A 19,290-nucleotide genomic window follows, 5' to 3' on the forward strand; every position below is an offset into this window, starting at 1 on the left:
CCTGTGGTACTCACGGTCTCTCCTTTCCTCCGGTGACGATGAGGCCGTCCCTCAGGGTAGTGTACATGGTAAAGACTGGTCCTGTGTGTGCTTTGGCCACCACCCGCACTAGGAAATGCTCTCTCCACACATACACGTCACCGTTTATGGCACCAGTAAATGTCAGGTTATTCTGTGAAGGGAGCAATTGAAAATGCAACTGTATGAGTGTTTCACGTTCTTGTAAGATATATATGCACAACGTTACTTGTTTTGACTCTGGGTAGCTCTAACTGTCGTTGTTGACTCCTTGGAAATTGACACTACTAGTACCACATTTATAATATTACAAGCTTTTCTCTATGTACAGTTTTCTGAGTAATAATGTGTGACTTGTTATATATTGGTAAAAAACGTTAAATGTGAAATGTCAATCATAGGGTTCTTTTTTCAACTGTCCCTAGGTGTAGCAAATTGTATCAGCCAGTGGTGAAAAAAACACCAGTGATACTCACAGCTCCAAAAGCCACAGATAACATTGTCTGCATTCTGCCATCTTCCACAGCACCAATCACTCCTTTCTTATACATGAGAGAGCCTCCGACTAAGGTCCAAAATTTGATATGTTTGATCCCCACAGAAACAAACTGAGTGTCTGAATCTGGCCGGAACTCTACCACAAAGATTCTGTCAGCATGGCTGCCTTTACTGGTCACCTTGGTGCCTATGGACAAAAAATAAATAAAAAGACAAGCTATGACCAAGTATATAAAGCAACCTTGAAATTGTAACAAAACAGTGTGATAAACTAGCAAGGCAGCCTTACAGCCTGTGTAATCAATTGTCCTATCCTCTTAATAAGGCAACACCATTATATAGTATTTAACAACAACAATTTAACAGAGTTATGGCTAGACTTTTACAATATGACGTCCATTTTATTGTATTGGTTGAGCTACCGGGACGCTATCTACTCTGCACCTGCATCATGCACTAATTCACTGCATTCACAGAAATGGCTTGAACTGAGTTGTATGTACGACAAAGAAAGTTATTGAAAATGTTTAATGTTTTGGAAATAAATTGTGTGAATTGAATTTCATTTTCAATTTTGTTCAAAATATCGCAATACGTATTGTATCGTGAACCCAGTATCGTGATACGTATCAAGTCGTGAGCTGAGTGTATTGTTACACCCCTAATCTCCACCCAAACACAGTACTGTATAAGTACGCTAACTACAAGGTATTAAGTGGAGTGGGGGGCTATCCGATTGCTCCACGATTGCCCTGAGCAAGCCAATCAATCTAATCCTATTAACCCTCGTGCTGCCTTCGGGTCACATGACCCAAAGGTTCATAACGAACCATCATTGTGTTTACCCAATTTTACCCAATACAAAAACAAATAAAAATACTTTTCTTTTAACCTTCGCAATGTGGGGGGTCTGAGACAGCCCAACGGTTAAAAGAAAATGCTTCACTTTGTTTTTGTATGCGGTAAAGTTGTCACAATACGACGGTGGGTCACAATGACTGATGGGTCAGAACGACCCGAGGAGAACACAAGGGTTAAAATACATTATATAGACTTAAAATATATAATTATGCATTCTTTTTTATATTTAGTTTTATTATATTACATGTTTTTATGTGATGCACACCGAGTCTACCTTGTGTATGAAATGTGCTATTTAAATAAAGTGTCTTTCTCTATGAAACACAATTTTTTTTTGTGGACAATTTCATGTGCAGCAAGGAATCATTTACAGTCTCCAAGTGGTCTTACCTTCATGCCAGCGCCACACACTGATAGTGTGCTCAGGCTCGACTCCCACAGACAACAGCAGCTTGCCCGTGGCGCTGAAGTTGACATAGCCAACCCCCTTGGCATGGGAACATCGCAAGACGGACAGCGTCTGCTTGGTCACAGCGTCCCACACGTGGATAGAGGGGGCAAGGCCTGCACACACAAAATCCTTTGTTGTTTTAAAGTATCGTAACCCAAGGTGAACAGATGTATTTAGACAAGGGCAGTGTATAGCAAAGGGTTTGAGGTTTAACTGATGGGAATATTGGCATGTTGAACTTTACAACCCCTCCTAGCTTGTTTAATACAGGCCTAGTTGTATTCATTTAAGACAGGTCAAGGGTTGGTATCAACATGCAGCACCTGTTTGAAAGGGCAGTACTTGAGAAGTGACTGAGGGTCTGATTCAGGATTAATGTGAGAGCAGGGAAATCTGAAACTGTAAACCACTGACAATCTTGTCTTTTGCTACTCAGACTCTATGGTTACAACAGTACTATACTTATGTTTCTAATGTTTTATCCAGTTTTGACTTTTCTTGGCTTTTCACATGTTAGTACAGTATATGGCAATTTATCTAAATCCTTCAGTCAAATGCTGGTAAATATTTGAATTTCATGTTTTTATTTATTAGATTTTATTATTTATAAAAAATTATACGTTAAAATAATCCTCAATCGCACCCTCGTCATACCAAACACAAAAGCCTCCTTTGCTACAGTGTTGCATGCTTACCATAAGTGTAAAGCAAGGATTCGTTCATAGTCAGACTTGCTTCAATATCTTGTCTCTACCACTCTGCTAGGGGGGTTACACGTTACATTAAAAGGTACTGTAGATGGACTTAACATGACCTGAACAGGGGGGCTTGCACAATAAATACTCACCACAAACTTCAGACTCTACACAAAAAACATGGGCAGTAAATAATACTTTGTTAAATACTTTGTTAAAAAACATCCTACAGAAGTTGAAAGAAATTGCAGCTTTAAATCGTGTTACTTGGGTGTGTTGCATGCATGAATGTTGTTTAGCAGTCACAGCCATGAATGTTAGTACTGTGGAAAAAAAAGATGTGTGGCAAAAGAAAACTGACATGACGAAGAAAAAAACTACGTCTTACCTGGAAGATCTGTGACATCGCCTGTCATGTGATGAACAATAACAGGATGAGGAAGCGTCAAAAGAAAATCAGTGCAATGAGTAAAAGTGTGAACTTTCATCACAGTGCTCAATAAAAAGCCTACAAGTTAAAAAAGCTCTAGATGGCTTGCTCTTGTTATTGTCTTGTTATTGTCAATTGAGAAATAAAGGGATGGGGATATTGGAAGTAAAGTACCTTAAAAACCTTTATTATAACATTTCAAAAAGAACGAATTGGATGTACAGACAACTTTCTTTTCAAAGAAGCCAAATGTAGAATGCGGATGAGATCAATGGAGGCCACACTACGTTTATGTGAATGTGTTCTCACTTACCTATCTGCCCTGTAGCGATGATATTTTGATACTTTGGGTGTTGATTGACAGTGAGACAGAGAATGTCATCCGTGTGCTCAAGGTAAAAACTTTGCGTCCCTATAAAGAGAGGTCACTGTTCAATATACAGTAAATCTACTTTTCTCTGAATGCCTGTGATGTGGGATAACAATTGAGCTGACAATGTAGTTCATTATTCATAGTCTTCAATAACTGACTACCTAACCCTAACTTCACCCATATACCATGAATACTAGACCTAAAGCAAAAAACAACAACCTCAAACTAACTATAACTTAATCTTTCTAAAGCAAATTATTTGTATGATTAAATACTTGGTGGACTTGATTGACTCACTGAGATAAATATATCAACAATTCTTTCAAATATTGTAAATACTAGTGTTTGATTTTCTATTTTTGACCAAGGTCTGCATTCTACATTGCAGGTTGTTCCAGGCTTTTGTCCCCATACCCACCTGCAGAGAGGTTCTGTATGACAACTGCTGCTGCAGTATGGAAGATGATATCTGCACCATCGTTTAGGTAATGAAGGTTGTTCCGACAATCAAAGCCCCTGTAACCAAACACATGCTCCAAGGCCAGCTCCTAAACAAACACAAACACACCCACACATACATTTTTCAGTATATAATTGCAGAAAAGACTGTCAGACATACAGTATATGCTTGGGTGTTACTTGTAAGATATATCGTACTTGCAAACTAATAAATTAGCAATAGCAAAATTAAGTTAAATCATTTAGTCTGAAATATGAAAATCATACCGGAATAGGAATGCTTTCCCACTACAGTTATCATTCAACATGACAAAATCAACCACTATGTTAACCCTTGTGTTATCTTCGGGTCATTCTGACCCATAAGTCATTGTGACCCACCGTCGTATTGCGACAACTTTACCGCATACAAAAACAAAGTGAAGCATTTTCTTTTAACCGTGGGCTGTCTCAGACCCCCCACATTGCAAAGGTTAAAAGAAAATAATTTGCATTTGTTTTTGTATTGGGTAAACACAACGATGGTTCGTTATGAACCTTTGGGTCATGTGACCCGAAGGCAGCACAAGGGTTAACATAGTGGTTGATTTTGTCACTATGTGACAATGTAAGCTGCGCGCCTGCGCGGCCGCGCAGACCAGTTGAAGGACCTGGGCACTAAATTTTTCAGACCACAAAATAAAATCTGTATTTTTTTAATTATCATTTAATAAAACTATAAATGTTTAGTTGATCGGCCAAAAGCGGCGAAGCCCACTTCATACGTTTCAATGTCACTCTAGGCTACACGCAAGCTTTTAACAAAACGACGACACTGGCGCTCAGCTCAAGCTTTGACTACCAACGAAAATCACGTTACCTTACAGGCACCCAAAAAAAGGGGCAGTTTTACATTTAAACACAAATGGCTTGATGAAATCGTTCAAACGGACACAAGGGATGTTCAAGTAGGCTGGTGAAGCTTTCTGATATATTTAGTTACCGGGGGTTCTCTGCAAACTTTGCTCAGAGTACTGAGGTTTGCGCTCAGACAGATTTCTATTTGCTCAGTGTGGATTTTTTTTTGAGGGAACATTGGTTCCTAGACAGATTTAGAAAGCATGACAAACCTCAACCACTTTCTTCTTCTTGTTAACATTGTTCTTCACCAGCTTCTCTGGCAAGGGGGCAGCTCGACTCACAGGAGGCCTGCATACACCAAACACTGAACGCATTAGTATGGATAACTGCATACAGTGGACCACAGATACGTACAGCGGAATTCCACTCTACCTTTCCTCCACTGGCACCTCTTTCTGTTGCAGGTGGGGCTTGGTGCCAGTCATGCCACGAATGCTGACAGCGTAGATCTTGGTGACATAGTCTATGCCCTTTTCTCGTGCAACATCGCTGTCATATCCTGAAAAACCAGGCAGTATGAGATTTGGCTTCAGGGAGAATCCTTCAATATTATTTTGTGATTATTAATAGATTTTTGTCATAATTTTAATGAACTAGAGAGGGTACAATTTATGGGGAAATTGTAGGGTGTGCTTGCTTGCGTCGGTTGCACAGGGGTCCGTTTTTGAATGCAGACATCCCAAGTCTCCCGGAAGGTCCGGGAGTCTACCGCATTTCAATAGCGGCTCCCTGACGCCCACAAATGCTGTACAATCTCCCGGAAATCGGGGATTTTGTATTTCGAGCGAGCGACTGTCTAATGGTAATTTCTGGTAGAAATAGGTGCATATCGTGCGTCCTGATTGCGTCCGGGGGTGGGTTTGTGTGTGTGTGTGTGTGTGTGGGGGGGGGGGGCCTACATCATGCGTCCGGATTGCGTCCCGGGAGGGGGGGGGGGGGGGGGGGAGTCTCTGCAGGTTGGGATGTCTGTGAATGAAATTTTTACAACAGATATTTCTGTAGCCTATATTTGATATAAAAATGCATACTTAATATTTATAAATATTACATAGATTTAAAAGCATTTTTTTTTTGCTGCTCATTTACAACTGAAAATACGAGTGAAGTGTAGAATGAAATAGATGTCTTCTCATTTCCCCTGCAAGAGGCAGCCTCATAGTTGAATCAAAACAAATATATTTGGCAGACCGGTGTAAAAATTGACCTAAATTCCCTTAAACGTCCTTTTAAGTTTTTCCCTTCTCGTGATATTTTCAGGCATTTAGCCTACTCATATTACATTCATTCATTAATAAAGAACCCCCTTTGAAGATTATTCTACGACGTTACCGGCAGTAGAAGATGGAATCGCGATTCAAACAGTTACCATCTGCTAACTGAAAATATGCCCCCCAAAACGTAAATAAGCTTGACATTTATTTAGTGGAAAATCGCTCATTCATAAAAAGCTCACTGGTAGCTATCATTGTCAGTAACAACGCAAAATGCGATATAGCCCTGTGTGGGGAAGCTGCCCCGGTAAATTGTACTACTACAGTACAGTAGCCTACTAGACTACTGCTGTGTTCGCCTTGGTAGCGATTGCGTTGGTTGAATTGGATTTAACGTTCCGTTGTACGGTTTAGGCTGAAATTAATTATTTTCATGAACAGATTGACAAAGTTTAGGCTGTGGCAATGAAGTTCAGGTTAGTAGTTAGATAGACTTTTGATTTAAGTAAGGTGAGTGCCAAACATGTTCTGTCGCCGTTTGACTTCCTAAACAGCTGTGTAGATGTTTTTGTAGTGTCTCGCGTAGGCTACAGCCAGAGAATGTCTACAGCGTTGCAGTGAGCTACACTGGTTTGAAACCACAGGTAATGATAATTTCACCCACAAATCGTTTACTTGTAATCTAATGTCATAATAAATCCTACAACGAAAATGTATTTGTGAGGAATGTTTATTTTAACGATTGAAAACAGATGCATAGACCACTGTAGTATGTGTTGCCCGGGCAACAGTGTCATGATGCTAATACTTCAGTGAAATAGTAGACTACTGTTTCCGAAAGTAGATGTACTTCCTTAATAATATCAGCTTATATTGTACATTACACATCACAATTGTTTGTCATATCACAAAGTAAAATTAGTAAATAGTTATCACCCTGGCCTCTTTACTTGTGGCATTTCTGCAGCTGCCTTGCAGTAAAGCAGTTAGCCTAGCTATCTCCCAGAAGTTAATGAGCTGCTAAACTAATGTTCTGCTAGAGGTAGTTACGCGAGTTTTCGTGACGTTAGTGACGTAAGTAGCGTCATTGACTGTGGCTAGCAAGTTAGCTACCGTTAGCTTCACTTTTCGCCACAAAAACTTAATTTCTACTTAAACCGTGCAACGGAATGTAAATAAAAATACAAGCAACTCAAACGCTACCAAGACGAAACTTTTGACACCTAGGTTGTCTATGTAGTCCAAATATTGACGGATGCTTAGGGGTGGGAAAAGAAACATTATGAATAAATATATATGTGAGAGAACAAAGGTTGTGCCATTGCCGAAGGAAAAGCACACCCAATAATATATATGTGAGAGAACAAAGGTTGTGCCCTTGCCGAAGGCAAAGCACACCCAATAAGTTGTCCAGATTTCAAGTGTTACATACCTCCATCCTCCTCTGCGTCGTCGTCAGACTCCTCGCTATCCACCGCCTTGTTCTCTTTGTGCCCGGAAGCTTCTCTGGCCCAGATCATGAGGGCCGTGTCAGAACCCCCTACTGACAGCAACATGGTGTCGTCGTTGGACCAGCGAACGTTGGTCACATTGGCACTGTGCCCCACATACTTCTTAAACTTGGCAAACTGGCCCTGGAGCAAAAGAGTGTATGAGTATACAAGCACACTTACCTCTTGCAAAATAATGTGTGTGTTCTATTTGTACAGTTGGACTTCTTTTCAATTTCAATTTGTTTATTTGATCAAGAGGGACAGTGTACATTCATAAACATTAAAATGTAAATGCACCCAATTATAGCCAAAAGGCTAATTTCCATTGGCAGTCCCTCTGCCAGAGGGAAAAAGGCTATACAACCTAAAAAAAAGGCATTAACATATATCAAAAATAACATTGACAATAAATACAATAAAAATAAAAATAAAATAAACAATAAAATAAAATACAATCCCAATATACAAGTTCTACTGCTTACCCACTAGTGATCACATTTTTGGTTATTTATCAACCATGTTTAATCTCATGTTTAAGATTACTTTTAAAACAGTTGGATGAGGTTGATTCTCTAATGTTTTGAGGGAGATGGTTCCATTCCCGGGCTGACCTAATTGAGAAAACCGACTGTCCAAATACACTTTTTTTTTAAAGGAATAACACAGTCTCCTCTTGCTGCCCCTCGAGTAGCACTGGTTGCTGGTGTTCTAAACTTGACTAGGCTGCATAGTGGTGGGGGGGCCAGGTTAAACCGGATTTTGAACATTAAACAGCAGTTCTTGAATGTGATCATGTTGTCCCAACTTAAAAGTCTGTATTTATGGAGGACTGAACAGTGATGGTGTGATTTAGGTTTTTTGTCAAGTATTTTGAGAGCCTGTTTGTAAAGAGACATTACTGGTTTAAGGGTAGTGGAGTTGGCAGTAGACCAGGTGGGTAAGCAGTAGTTAATATAAAAACAACGAGAACATGTACATTTTAGCAGCCTTGGTGGACATGTGATTTCTAAGATGCCTAAAGTTGGCTAAGGTGAATTTTAAATTTTTGCATATTTTTTTAACATGTTTTTTAAAAGTAAGTTGATTATCAATCAAGATACCAAGATATTTGTATTCCTTCACAATCTTGATTCTTTGATCAGAAATAAACACATCGGGTTCAGTGTGAGACTTGCTGGTTTTAGAAAAAAACATAGCAACGGTTTTGGAATTGTTGAGCTGAAGACAACATTTGTTTAACCAGTCAGACACATTAACCATGACCTTTGTAAGCCTAGCAGCGACCTCTACATTATTCTTACCCCACCCAAAGATCACAGTGTCGTCTGCGTACATCAGAACCTCACAGTCTTGGCAAACTAATGGTAAATCGTTAATATAAATACTGAAAAGAAGTGGACCCAGGATTGAACCTTGGGGAACACCTGTAGACAGATTTTTGAATTCGGATAGTACATTGTTTATTTTAACACACTGAGTTCGAGTTTTAATGGAAGTGCACTTACCTTAGAAGGAAAGCCAAATAGCTTTAGAAAGCCAAAGTCATCTCCTGTGGCCAGGAGTTTACAGTCTTTGGTGAGAGAAGCAGCATTGACAAAACTCAGTGTTGGCCAGATCCCTTCACAGGTAGGGCCCAGAACTGACGTCCAAGTGGCCCAATCAACCTTTTCAAACTGTACAGACACACACAGTGTTTCAGAGTAAAAATATATGTATGTAAGAGTAAGTGCCTTTGTCACACAATTTTGAAAAAATGTATCTAATTTTCAGACCTCTGCCACGTTAATGTTTTGTTTCCTTCCTCTTGGAGCTTCGAAGAATAACTGTTCTTTTGTACCAGTGTTGACCTGCAGCAATTTACCTGTAATTCACATACATTTTTGTAAACTTGATTACCTTCATCAGTCCTTTTGCCAGGCCCGGGTAAAATACTGTTGGCTTAATGGATTTTCAAATGTGTTTTGACATGTGTTTTTCTGGCCCTTACCACGGGTATCCCAGTCTATGTGGGTGATGTAGCTGGAGGCTCCTTTACAAATGCCAACCCTTTTGCTTGTGAGAACATTGTAAATGTCCACAAAGGTGTCATGGGAAGCCACTGCCAGGTACTTCCCAGCATCTGGCACACATTACAAGATTAACAAAGAGAAAATAGTTCTCACAATTCCATGTAGGATTTGTACAGATACTGTATTTAGAAATCTACTAGACTAATCATTCAATAACAAAACAAACCAATAAAAAAATAGATAGCAAAAACAAATAACACACCCTGGGAGAATCGTATATCAGAGATAACCTCTTTCCGGTGATGAAAGGTCACCATGTCTTCCAGGGTGTCAGCATTCACAACAAGGAAACTACCATCATTCAGACCCACGGCTAAGGCTTTCCCATCAGGAGAAAAGGCACAACACCTTCCACCTAAAGCACACACACACATACACACACACAAAGGACAACACAAAGTTGGATGCAATTTCAAGTAGTTAGTCAACTGTACTGGTAAAGAAAGGCACAAGAAACATTCAAGTTACCTTTCTTAAGTTTGCGGACAGCCACCATGCGATGGTTGGCAGACAACTCCCAGATGCGAAGAGTTTTATCATCACTAACAGTGGCGCATACTGGCAGCAGGGGATGCGCAGCCAAACCCCAGACCTCACCCTCCATATGACCCTGAAGAAAGCACACAAACACAATGAGACAATGGGGAACTGCCCGGGAAAATAAATCCCTCACAGGAGCTATCGTCCTCCACTCTCAGTGTTAGTTGTACTGTGTATCCATGTTATATTTAGCTGTTGTGGAAGCTGCTCATCCCAGGGTTGGAGGAACCCACACACCTGAACCAGCAAGGTCATGGGGCCACTTTTGTCCATCTCCAAAATCTCGCCGTTTTTGGTTCCCACAAGGATGTGTCCATGTCCAAGAGTGATGGCTCGGATAGATGGGTTGTCCTCCAGCAGTAATCCTAATAACATGGTAAAAAAACAAATCCACAAAGTAAATACAAATTATAGTCATGCACAGTAAAAGTAAGATGTTTTTATACATTTTATCTATACACGAAACACTATTATTTATATTGTTGTGGTAAGTTATGGTTTGGGAAAAGCCTCAAAAGAATTTTTTTTTAATGATCACTACAACCCTAACTCTACCAATGCATATACGAGGTGTTTAATGACCAACGTAGTTACTGTTGTGGGAAATTGATTATGGGACAGCGAGGCAAACCAGGGAAGGTTACTACAGGTCAGATGTTGGGGCCTAAAATGGCTGACTTCTATCTGCGCAATTAAGAAACAGTGCGCAGTTGATAAACTCCACTCCAAACTAGATTTAACCAGAACAGGAGAAAGTATGGTGGGGGAATTGGTTTGGCAAACTAAGTATGGGAAAGGAATTTGTATCCTGAGTGTAATAGGCTGTTGTTGCTCAACAGTGTATGGTAGACCCAATCAATTGGATGGGCCCTGGCAGGAAAGGGAGGGGGTCGAGACAGGTTGCAGCTGGTGGGATCAAATCATCGTTGAACTTAGTCTTAAGGGGCTACAGGCACTGTACCAATAGTGATGGGTTGTTGTTGTTCGAGGCCCGAATTAAGTGATAAGAGAGAAGGAAAGTCCGGTTCTGTTGAGTTGAGGAGGGGGTGTTGAACGCCAAGGACATTATCCCAGGACATTGGAGGGGGAGTAAGTAGAAGATGGGTTTTTCAGCTGTAGAGAAGTTCATCAACAACCTGACCAGCCAAAACAATGCACGCAGGGTGGAGTATGAGGAAGTAAGGTCAAGGGACAGACTAGAACTTTCCGATATGATGCCGTCATTATATTATACAGGGCGGGGGGATTATTCTCATTTAGTCTTTAAAACATGAATGTTGGGGCAGCAAGGGGTTGTCCTTTTTGTATGTGTTTGTGAACGCACATCTGCCTTGCCGAAATAAACCATCAAGCTGCCTTGAGCTGTTGAAATATATTTTGCCTCCGACGACTTTTACTACCTTCCACGGACGTCTGTTTTCTACAACAGTTGGTGACCCCGACGTGATTGCTCTTAACTACTTCAAGAAACTGGTAAGTTATCTCATCTGTTTCTCTTATGAAGTAAAAGCTGTAACACGATTAAGAAAGAAAAATGAGTGGAGGGTGTTGTCTTTCGTCAAATCAACGTAGCTTGCATGAGTGGAATGCATGTGCAATGTGTGTGATTATATTGTCTCTGTAACAAAGTGAAATGTGGACTTCTACGGTTTACAAAGACCAGCTTAGAGAGGCTTGGACCCCAGACGATGCAAAGTCAAGCACTGGGGTTGAGGAAAAAGCGTCCAGTCTGGGCAGAGTTCTGCCAAGATGCTGAGGAAGCTAGGAGCTGGCGTGCTGAAACTATGATCCAGGGCTCTAGAGTGTGACCAATTTGGTCGCATATGCGACCAAAATTTGTACGGGTGCGACTAAAATTTTTACTAGGTCGCACTGGTGCACCTAACCTCCTCGCATCCAACTCATGGTTGGATCATATCGTGGTCTAAACTAATCAGAGACAGAGATGGGGCGGGTCTTTGCCTCTGATTGGCTGTGGTCCAGATATTCCTGTAGGCCTACACTGCTCCGTGCTGTGTGATTGAAATTACGACCTGAGCACCAGAGAATCAGTTATGGCAGACCTGGGCATTGTACGGCCCGCGGGCCACAACCGGCCCACAGGCTGTTCCAATCCGGCCCGCGTGAGGTAAATCAAAAATTAAAAATAAATAAATGTGTTGAGCGGTTGTAAATATGTAGTCCTGAAACACTAGTGATCAGGCAATTTACATATGTGCGCTTGCGCAACCTCACCGATAGGAGAGGTTAGGTGGTTAGCCCTCGAAAATGAAAAATGAAAGGTTGATACAGAATGTAGAGTTTTTAACAAGACATGGACTTCTAAGTATCTGTTTACTGAGGTCAAAGTCAAAGCTGTGTTCTTAGTTTGTGGAGAACAGGTCGCTGTGTTGAAGGATTACAATTTGAATCGGCACTAAGGGACTAAAGAAAAAAACTAACGCGGACATAATAAGAACTTGACTGATTCAGTGGGCGCGGCCTGATGGTTTGCTAGTAAATTTCACACTCGGATCATCACCTGTCAGCTGTCCTTCGCATATCCACCTCAGACATTCAGCCAGATTTCGATGCAGTTGTTCAAGCCCACTGGATTCCACTCACATAACAAAATGAACTGCAAAAAAGTATTGCTTTTTGTATAAAGTTGATCAATTGCATATCTTTAACATACTGCAAAACAACTTTTCAGTGTTGGTGAAGATTAACTAGTTACAAATAAAATGAAACACTGATGTAATGATTATTTTAGTTTTTACTGTTACTTCGATAGTCTTTTCCTAGTTGACCAACATGTAAAATATTTATATAAATATTTACAGAATATCCTTTTTCTTCTGATAACCAGTAGCAGCTAATCAAAATATAGACTTTACTGCTTTTTACAATGGGGGAAAATGAATAGTGAGCAGAATTAAGTTCAAGTTATCGTTGATGCGGCCCTCCAACACATTTCAGGTTTCTCATGTGGCACCTTGTCAAAATTAATTGCCCACCCCTGAGTTACGGAGCTGGGCCATGGAGCTAACCCATGGAGCTAGGCTGTTGATGCTAGGGAGAGTGTGGCAAGCTGGTTTAGCCAAGGCCAAAGGGCAAGAAAGCCAAATTACAGGTGTTGGCCATCTGAAGGGCATGCGACAGCAAGGGGGGACCCGCTATAAGACTTTGAGCCATGAAATGTTAGGTCTCAGTTCAGGGAAGCACTTTTAAACAGTAGCACTTTCTATTTTAAAATGTTTTATTTTGCTTGCAATGTTTTAGTTTGGCAGCTCAGTGAAGCACTTAAAATATTTTTATATACAGTTTAATTGTGCGTCAAATAAAACCAATATTTACCTACACCTTATCTTGTTTAAGGTCATTTACATAATATATATGAATGTATATGGAGCGTGATAAAAAGGTGACCTTGAAATTGTGGCGACGCAAGGAAAAATTTGGGTGCACCTAAATTTTGTGCTGGTGCACCTAAATAAAAAAGTTAAGCGCACCAGTGCAACCAAGGGAAAAAGTTAGTCTGGAGCCCTGTGATCTCCTTATAGTCAGGCGTCAGAGAGGCATCAGATAGATGTGTCAGAATCCTTGGTCTCAAGAAAGTATTGATCTGTCTGGTTTGGAAATAAGTAGATGAACTACGTAAAGGAGAAGCCCGAGTAAAATTTGTTGTAGAAACGTGTAGACAGACTAAAAATCATAGTTGTGTCTGAATTCGGTGTTAAATGCAGTAAAGAGCTTCTCCGCTAAAATTGTTGTTAATTAGAACGATGTAGACAGATAGGTGAAAGATGAGCTTTCACAGATGGCCGTCCCGAGAGTTTTTTTGAGGGAAAAAACCTAGCTGTATATGGTTGCTAATACGCGTGAGTTTGTCTGTAGAAATTGTATGTTTGTTACGTGGTGTAGCGGGGTTTGCTCGTTTAAAGATAGAAATACTTAATTTATCATAAAGTCTGGGGCACCACCCTAATATTGGTTTAGGACATTAGGGAATCCTATGTTTAATATGTAATAATCAGTCTCATCTTTAGGAATGAATTCGTTCTAAGAGTAGAGCCAATCGTAACATCAGTGAACACGCACGTCAAAATATCTTTACAATGAATTTATTCAAGTAAGGTAAACAGATCTTATGAAAAGTTGGATTATGGGTTTGATATGAGAGATTGGTTTCAATGAACAGAATGAAATGGTCTAACTTAAAGAAAGGCAGAAATTGTACAGTCAGTGATTACATCCTTACAAATCATAAACAGAGCTCACGCCAATGCCATGTCGAGGAGGAAAGAGCGTTAGCCATAGTTACGTTTGATCAGGGGTTGATCAATGATGTTGAGGGCGGTTTGCGCCAAAGGTCCATTTGAAGAATCTGAAGTCACAGCGCGGCTGCGCTGGGTCATGTGACTGAGTCTGCGGGATCTCAGTGAAGTCGCATTTGGAATTGCGTTTTTGGTTCTTCTGTTGAAACGTCCAGATAGTGACGCGTTCACTATGAAGTTGAATCTCAGGAGAAGCTTGGCGACGTCCTTTGGAACGCCAATCCTGATGGCGTTCATGCCATGGTCGGTTTCGCTGGAGTCAGAGATTGATGGTCATCTTAGGGCTTTATACAGTTCGAGGGAGGACCCGTCTGGGGTCAGATGTGGATTGGGGGAAGCTGGGTTCTCAACTCCCCCCTCCTTCCTTCACACCTACCAAAGGTGTGATCTGATCTTTGGCTGGTTCATTCGATGGTTCAAATATTGTTCTGGACATCTTGGTACAGTTACAAAATATAGTTGAATGATTGTTTTATTATGATAGCTTCGTGTAGATACCAAGAATGACGTGGTTATCTTTCAGGAAGAAGGAGTTGTTACTAGAATCAAGATTTCAGTGAACACAACATTAAAACAAAGTAACAAACATAACACAAATATCCCTCTCATAATTCTCCACCTTGTACTCTTGTGGTAAAGGTGAAGTCTCAAGACTTTCCTCAAAAGTTCTGATCAAGGTATGTTCTTTGTTCAAATCGCCGCCGAAACGGATAGCAAATGGTCGCTGGAGACGTGTTGTCTAAATCAGGCCCTTTGAAGCTTGCAAGCTAGCAGGAGGGCTGATTAGATTGGGGAGGTCCCCCCCCCCCCATTCTATGGTTCCTTTGCATCGGCGTTTGGTGGGTAATCAGCATACTGAGGGTGTCACAAGGGCTGATTAGGTTTGTCTGATGTGATTGAATCACTCTTCAGGTGTGGCAAGATGTTGGCTCCGTGTGGTCTTGTGGACCTCACTACAGTGGGAGGCAGATGGAAATGTGTCTCTGAAGAGAGGGCATTGCCGTAGGTTTTATAAATTTCCTCCGTCCTGTGAGAAAGCGCCGTCTCCCAGTCTCTTGACGGAGCTGAGGAGACCGTGTGTGTCTAAGAGGAGGTCTGGACAGACAGGAAGCTAGGAGAGGGACTACGGCGAGGGTGATCCAGCCCCCACCGTTCTTCTGTTTTGTGTACCCCGCCCTATCCACGTCTAGACGTAGACGCCCCTTTTTTGTCTTTTCTGAGCTGAGCTAAGTAGAATTTAGCTTGAAGATAATGTGCTTTTTTGAAAAAAGCTGGTGGAGATAATGTTCTGAAACAACGACAACTGAAGCTTTTCTATTATGAACCTACATTCACACACACACACCTATCTCTCTCTCCCAACCTTTTCCTTTTAACTTTCCGGAACGGAGCGAGATTTCATGAAGGTCCGGTCCAAACTACATGCTGGTTCAAGGAGACCTGACTCAGTCAATGGGGGGGTTTGACCATTCGGTAACACAACCGGTGGCAGACACTTTCCGGCGGTGTCAGTCTCTATACAAATCAGGGGTGCTGGCAGACCGGTACCTTTTTTGAAAAGAGTTTTGCACAAAAAGGGCCGGGCTGCTTTCTTGCGGGTCGGGGGGTCTGGTCAAGTTCTGATGGTGGTTCGAAGGGAGGCAACGGGACAATCCCGGAGCTAAACCCATCGGGTCATCATATACCTCTATGGTGCAGCTACCGTCGGTCGGCTTAGGCCCCCTGAACAAACCTACATGAAGTGGCCTGGCATGATAAGTAAGTAAGTAAAGTTTATTTATATAGCACCTCTCGCAGATAAAAATCACAAAGTGCTTCACAACAAAATGCAATATAACACTCCAAATAAAGAACACAGGAACATTTTAAATAGAAAAACATGACAGACAACCATGAAAACCCTCAACTAACTAAAAGCCTGCTTGAATAGCAAAGTATTGAGTTGCTTTTTAAAAGCTTCGACTGAAGTTGCACACCGTAGAAAGGGAGGCAAGGCATTCCACAACCTAGGGGCCACTGCTCGGACTGATCGATCCCCTCTAGTTTTAAAATGGGTACAGGGAACCACTAAAAGCTTCTGACCCAATGACTTCAAATTACGAGTGGGGGTATGAAGCTGTATTAAATCAGAAATGTAAGGAGGAACTTCTCCATGCAGGGCTCTGAAGGCGAGGACCAGGATTTTAAATTGAATTCTGTACTGGACTGGTAACCAGTGAAGTGATGCTAAAACAGGTGTAATGTGTGCTCTTTTGTTAATGTGCGTTAAAAGCCTTGAGTTCTGAACGACCTGGAGATGGTCGAGCTCCTTGTTCAAACAAGTAAAAAGACTATTACAATAATCTAAACGAGAAGAAATAAAAGCATGAATAATCATCTCCAATTCACCCTTTGACACTACTGTTCTTAATTTGGAAATATTCCTCAGTTGGAAAAAACTGTTTCTAATTAATTGTTTAGAGTGATGCCCCAAGGACATAGCTGAATCAAACACTACACCTAAGCTCCTGAGGCTCGGCTGGACAGATGAGCCTAACTCACCAATATGCTGCTTTATCTGAGGGATTTTACATTCAGGGGCAATAATTAGTGTTTCTGTTTTATCTGAGTTTAAAAGCAAAACATTGTCCCCTAACCACTGTTTGATACTAGTCAAGCAATCGATTAAAGACGACAGTTTATAGAACTCTGTTTCCTTAACCTTTTCATAATCCTGTTAAATTTGCCTGAAAACGCCTAAACAGCATACCCAAAGTAAATTGAAAGCTGTTCTTGAACCATTTGGAGTACATGTATGTAAATGGTCTCTTTTGAAAGCTGACACTCTGAAGTTATTGTTGCTGTTGTCAGGACCCCTGTCAGTCCTACTGGTGTTGAGTAATAGAAGCTTGAACACAAGGAAAGTGAAAGTTTCTATTTCCGCCCATATTTTGTTTTGAAAACAGAGGCCTGAAGAGGCCTAGAGGTGGTAGGTATTAGCTGGAAGACTAAATTGGACCACAGGTTGAAGCCTTACCCAATTCAAATCAAAAGTCAAACATAATACCACATTATATTCATATTTGACACATATTTTTATAAGAGTACATCCAGGCGTTTTCTAAAAGGGCCTTTTGGAGACCCCAAAATGACCCTTTGTAACAAAGGTCAAATACTTAGGATAAAAAGGTATTATTTTTCATAATTGTTATCTCTAATGAAAGGTTGTACTTAGAACTATCATATACAATAGCTAAATCCGTAATTAGTATTACTGAAACACAAAAACTGAAGCATGGACACATTGGAGTGCTTTATCTGATTCCCAGGATTGGCGCACAAAGAACACTGATTCTGTCAACCATATTGCGCAATCGACTTTTATTTTGAAGGCTCCACAGAGACATACAAATGAGGTATTAGCATTTTCAGATAGCTCTCAGCTACAAGGCTAACGAGCTAATTTCAGAGCCCGTCAAAGCCAGTTCGAGAAATTTGTTTAGAACGAGTGTGGGGGGGGGGGGGGGGGGGGACAGGACGCACAGACCTAGTTGACTTTAGAGGGCTGTCAACGAGGCATGGAAGCTCCTATTGGGTCAATCAAAAGGGGAGGGTTCAACGGACATTTTTATGCCTTCATATTGTAAATACTCCGTTGCTAACCGGAGAAAATAATGTGAACAAGTTGTTTCTTCCGTCGGCTAACTTGCATAATGAAACAAAGGATAATGGCTATTCATGAATGTAAAACATTGTATTTGGACGAATTACTTTACATGGTTAGATACTTTGAACCCTTGGGAATGTACGCAGATCAAGTTTTGATGTGTTGTTTGCATACCTGGACGACACAGAACCTTTGAGGGTAAGTAGAAACGTTTGGCTTTGGTGTTGTTTACAAAGTGGTGACTGGACAAAGACGTTGAATAAACTTGTTGTTGTGACTCAATCTTGAAATGGTTTACATATCTACAAGCACAAGAATCGTAGCTTTCCAGAATCAGAATCAGATTTCGGTTTATTCGCCATGTATGTTATACAAACACAGAATTTACTGTGGCAGGGAGGTGCAAACCACTAAACATATACAGATCTTAAATTAAGTAAAAGTACAAAAGTTTAACTATTTCTAAGAACTAAACAATCTAAGAATACAACAATTTAAATATAAAACACATATAAAAATAAGAATAGAATGAGCAGTGTGAATGGTCAACATAGTGCAATCGGATACTGAGATAAAGTGGCTTATGCATACTGAATTGCTATTAGATGGACTTATAATAGTTAAATAAGTTAATGCTGCTTACTACTAGTGCTTAATAGTGAATTCCAATGATGTATAACATGTGTAGTAGTCTAAAAAATGTATTTATTAGTGTTTCGGGCCCGCGGGCGGGCCTGGACGAAAAACAGGTTAAACGAGCAGTACAATTGAATATCATCCGCATACAGATGGTAAGATATGTCGCCAAATTGACTAATAATCTGTCCTAGAGGAAATATATACAAGAGGAACAGAATAGGTCCCAAGACAGAACCCTGAGGTACCCCACACAACAATTCTGCAGTTTCAGACATGATCTCATTCACATAGACACTGAAACTTCTACCAGAAAGGTAGGATGAAAACCATTTTAAAACTGATCATGACATCCCTACCAGATCACAGTCTATTGATCATAATATTATGATCAATAGTGTCAAAAGCAGATGAGAGGTCCAATAAGACCAAAACTGTATATTTCTTAGAGTCAGCTGATGTCATAATATCACTACAAACTTTAAGTAGCTGTAAAAAGCGTTAGTAGAACCTACTTTAAGCAACTGTGATTCAAAAGAGGAAGTTCAGAGTTTATCGCTCTACAGAAGAATCTGTCACGATGCACAACAGCAAGCCCACCACCACGGCGTGCCAAACGGGGCATCCCAGTAACAGAACAGTCAACAGGACAGAGCTCATTTAAGTGAACAAACTCATTTTCGCTGACTCATTT

The 19,290-nt window shown here is 40.7% G+C and overlaps 1 protein-coding gene across 3 annotated transcripts in view; it reads right to left on the reverse strand.

The window, feature by feature from the left end:
* LOC134008488 (echinoderm microtubule-associated protein-like 6) overlaps window positions 1-19,290 on the reverse strand; it is a 49,411-nt gene that overhangs the window by 3,531 nt on the left and 26,590 nt on the right. Inside the window, exons 20-35 of one of the 3 annotated variants that reach the window (XM_062447885.1) lie at window positions 10,236-10,363; window positions 9,927-10,068; window positions 9,661-9,813; window positions 9,377-9,508; window positions 9,162-9,250; window positions 8,895-9,062; window positions 7,329-7,530; window positions 5,058-5,184; window positions 4,895-4,973; window positions 3,745-3,874; window positions 3,267-3,365; window positions 2,912-2,932; window positions 2,676-2,690; window positions 1,768-1,941; window positions 495-703; window positions 15-172 (exon numbers count right to left, since the gene is read on the reverse strand). In XM_062447885.1, coding sequence (XP_062303869.1) covers window positions 15-172; window positions 495-703; window positions 1,768-1,941; window positions 2,676-2,690; window positions 2,912-2,932; window positions 3,267-3,365; window positions 3,745-3,874; window positions 4,895-4,973; window positions 5,058-5,184; window positions 7,329-7,530; window positions 8,895-9,062; window positions 9,162-9,250; window positions 9,377-9,508; window positions 9,661-9,813; window positions 9,927-10,068; window positions 10,236-10,363 — 2,026 coding nt within the window. The remainder of the gene's footprint in view (window positions 1-14; window positions 173-494; window positions 704-1,767; window positions 1,942-2,675; window positions 2,691-2,911; window positions 2,933-3,266; window positions 3,366-3,744; window positions 3,875-4,894; window positions 4,974-5,057; window positions 5,185-7,328; window positions 7,531-8,894; window positions 9,063-9,161; window positions 9,251-9,376; window positions 9,509-9,660; window positions 9,814-9,926; window positions 10,069-10,235; window positions 10,364-19,290) is intronic. The other 2 variants (XM_062447886.1, XM_062447887.1) reach the window with 2 other exon arrangements.

Source organism: Osmerus eperlanus, chromosome 22 (genome assembly GCF_963692335.1).
Source record: "Osmerus eperlanus chromosome 22, fOsmEpe2.1, whole genome shotgun sequence".
In the NCBI taxonomy this organism is placed as follows: domain Eukaryota; kingdom Metazoa; phylum Chordata; class Actinopteri; order Osmeriformes; family Osmeridae; genus Osmerus; species Osmerus eperlanus.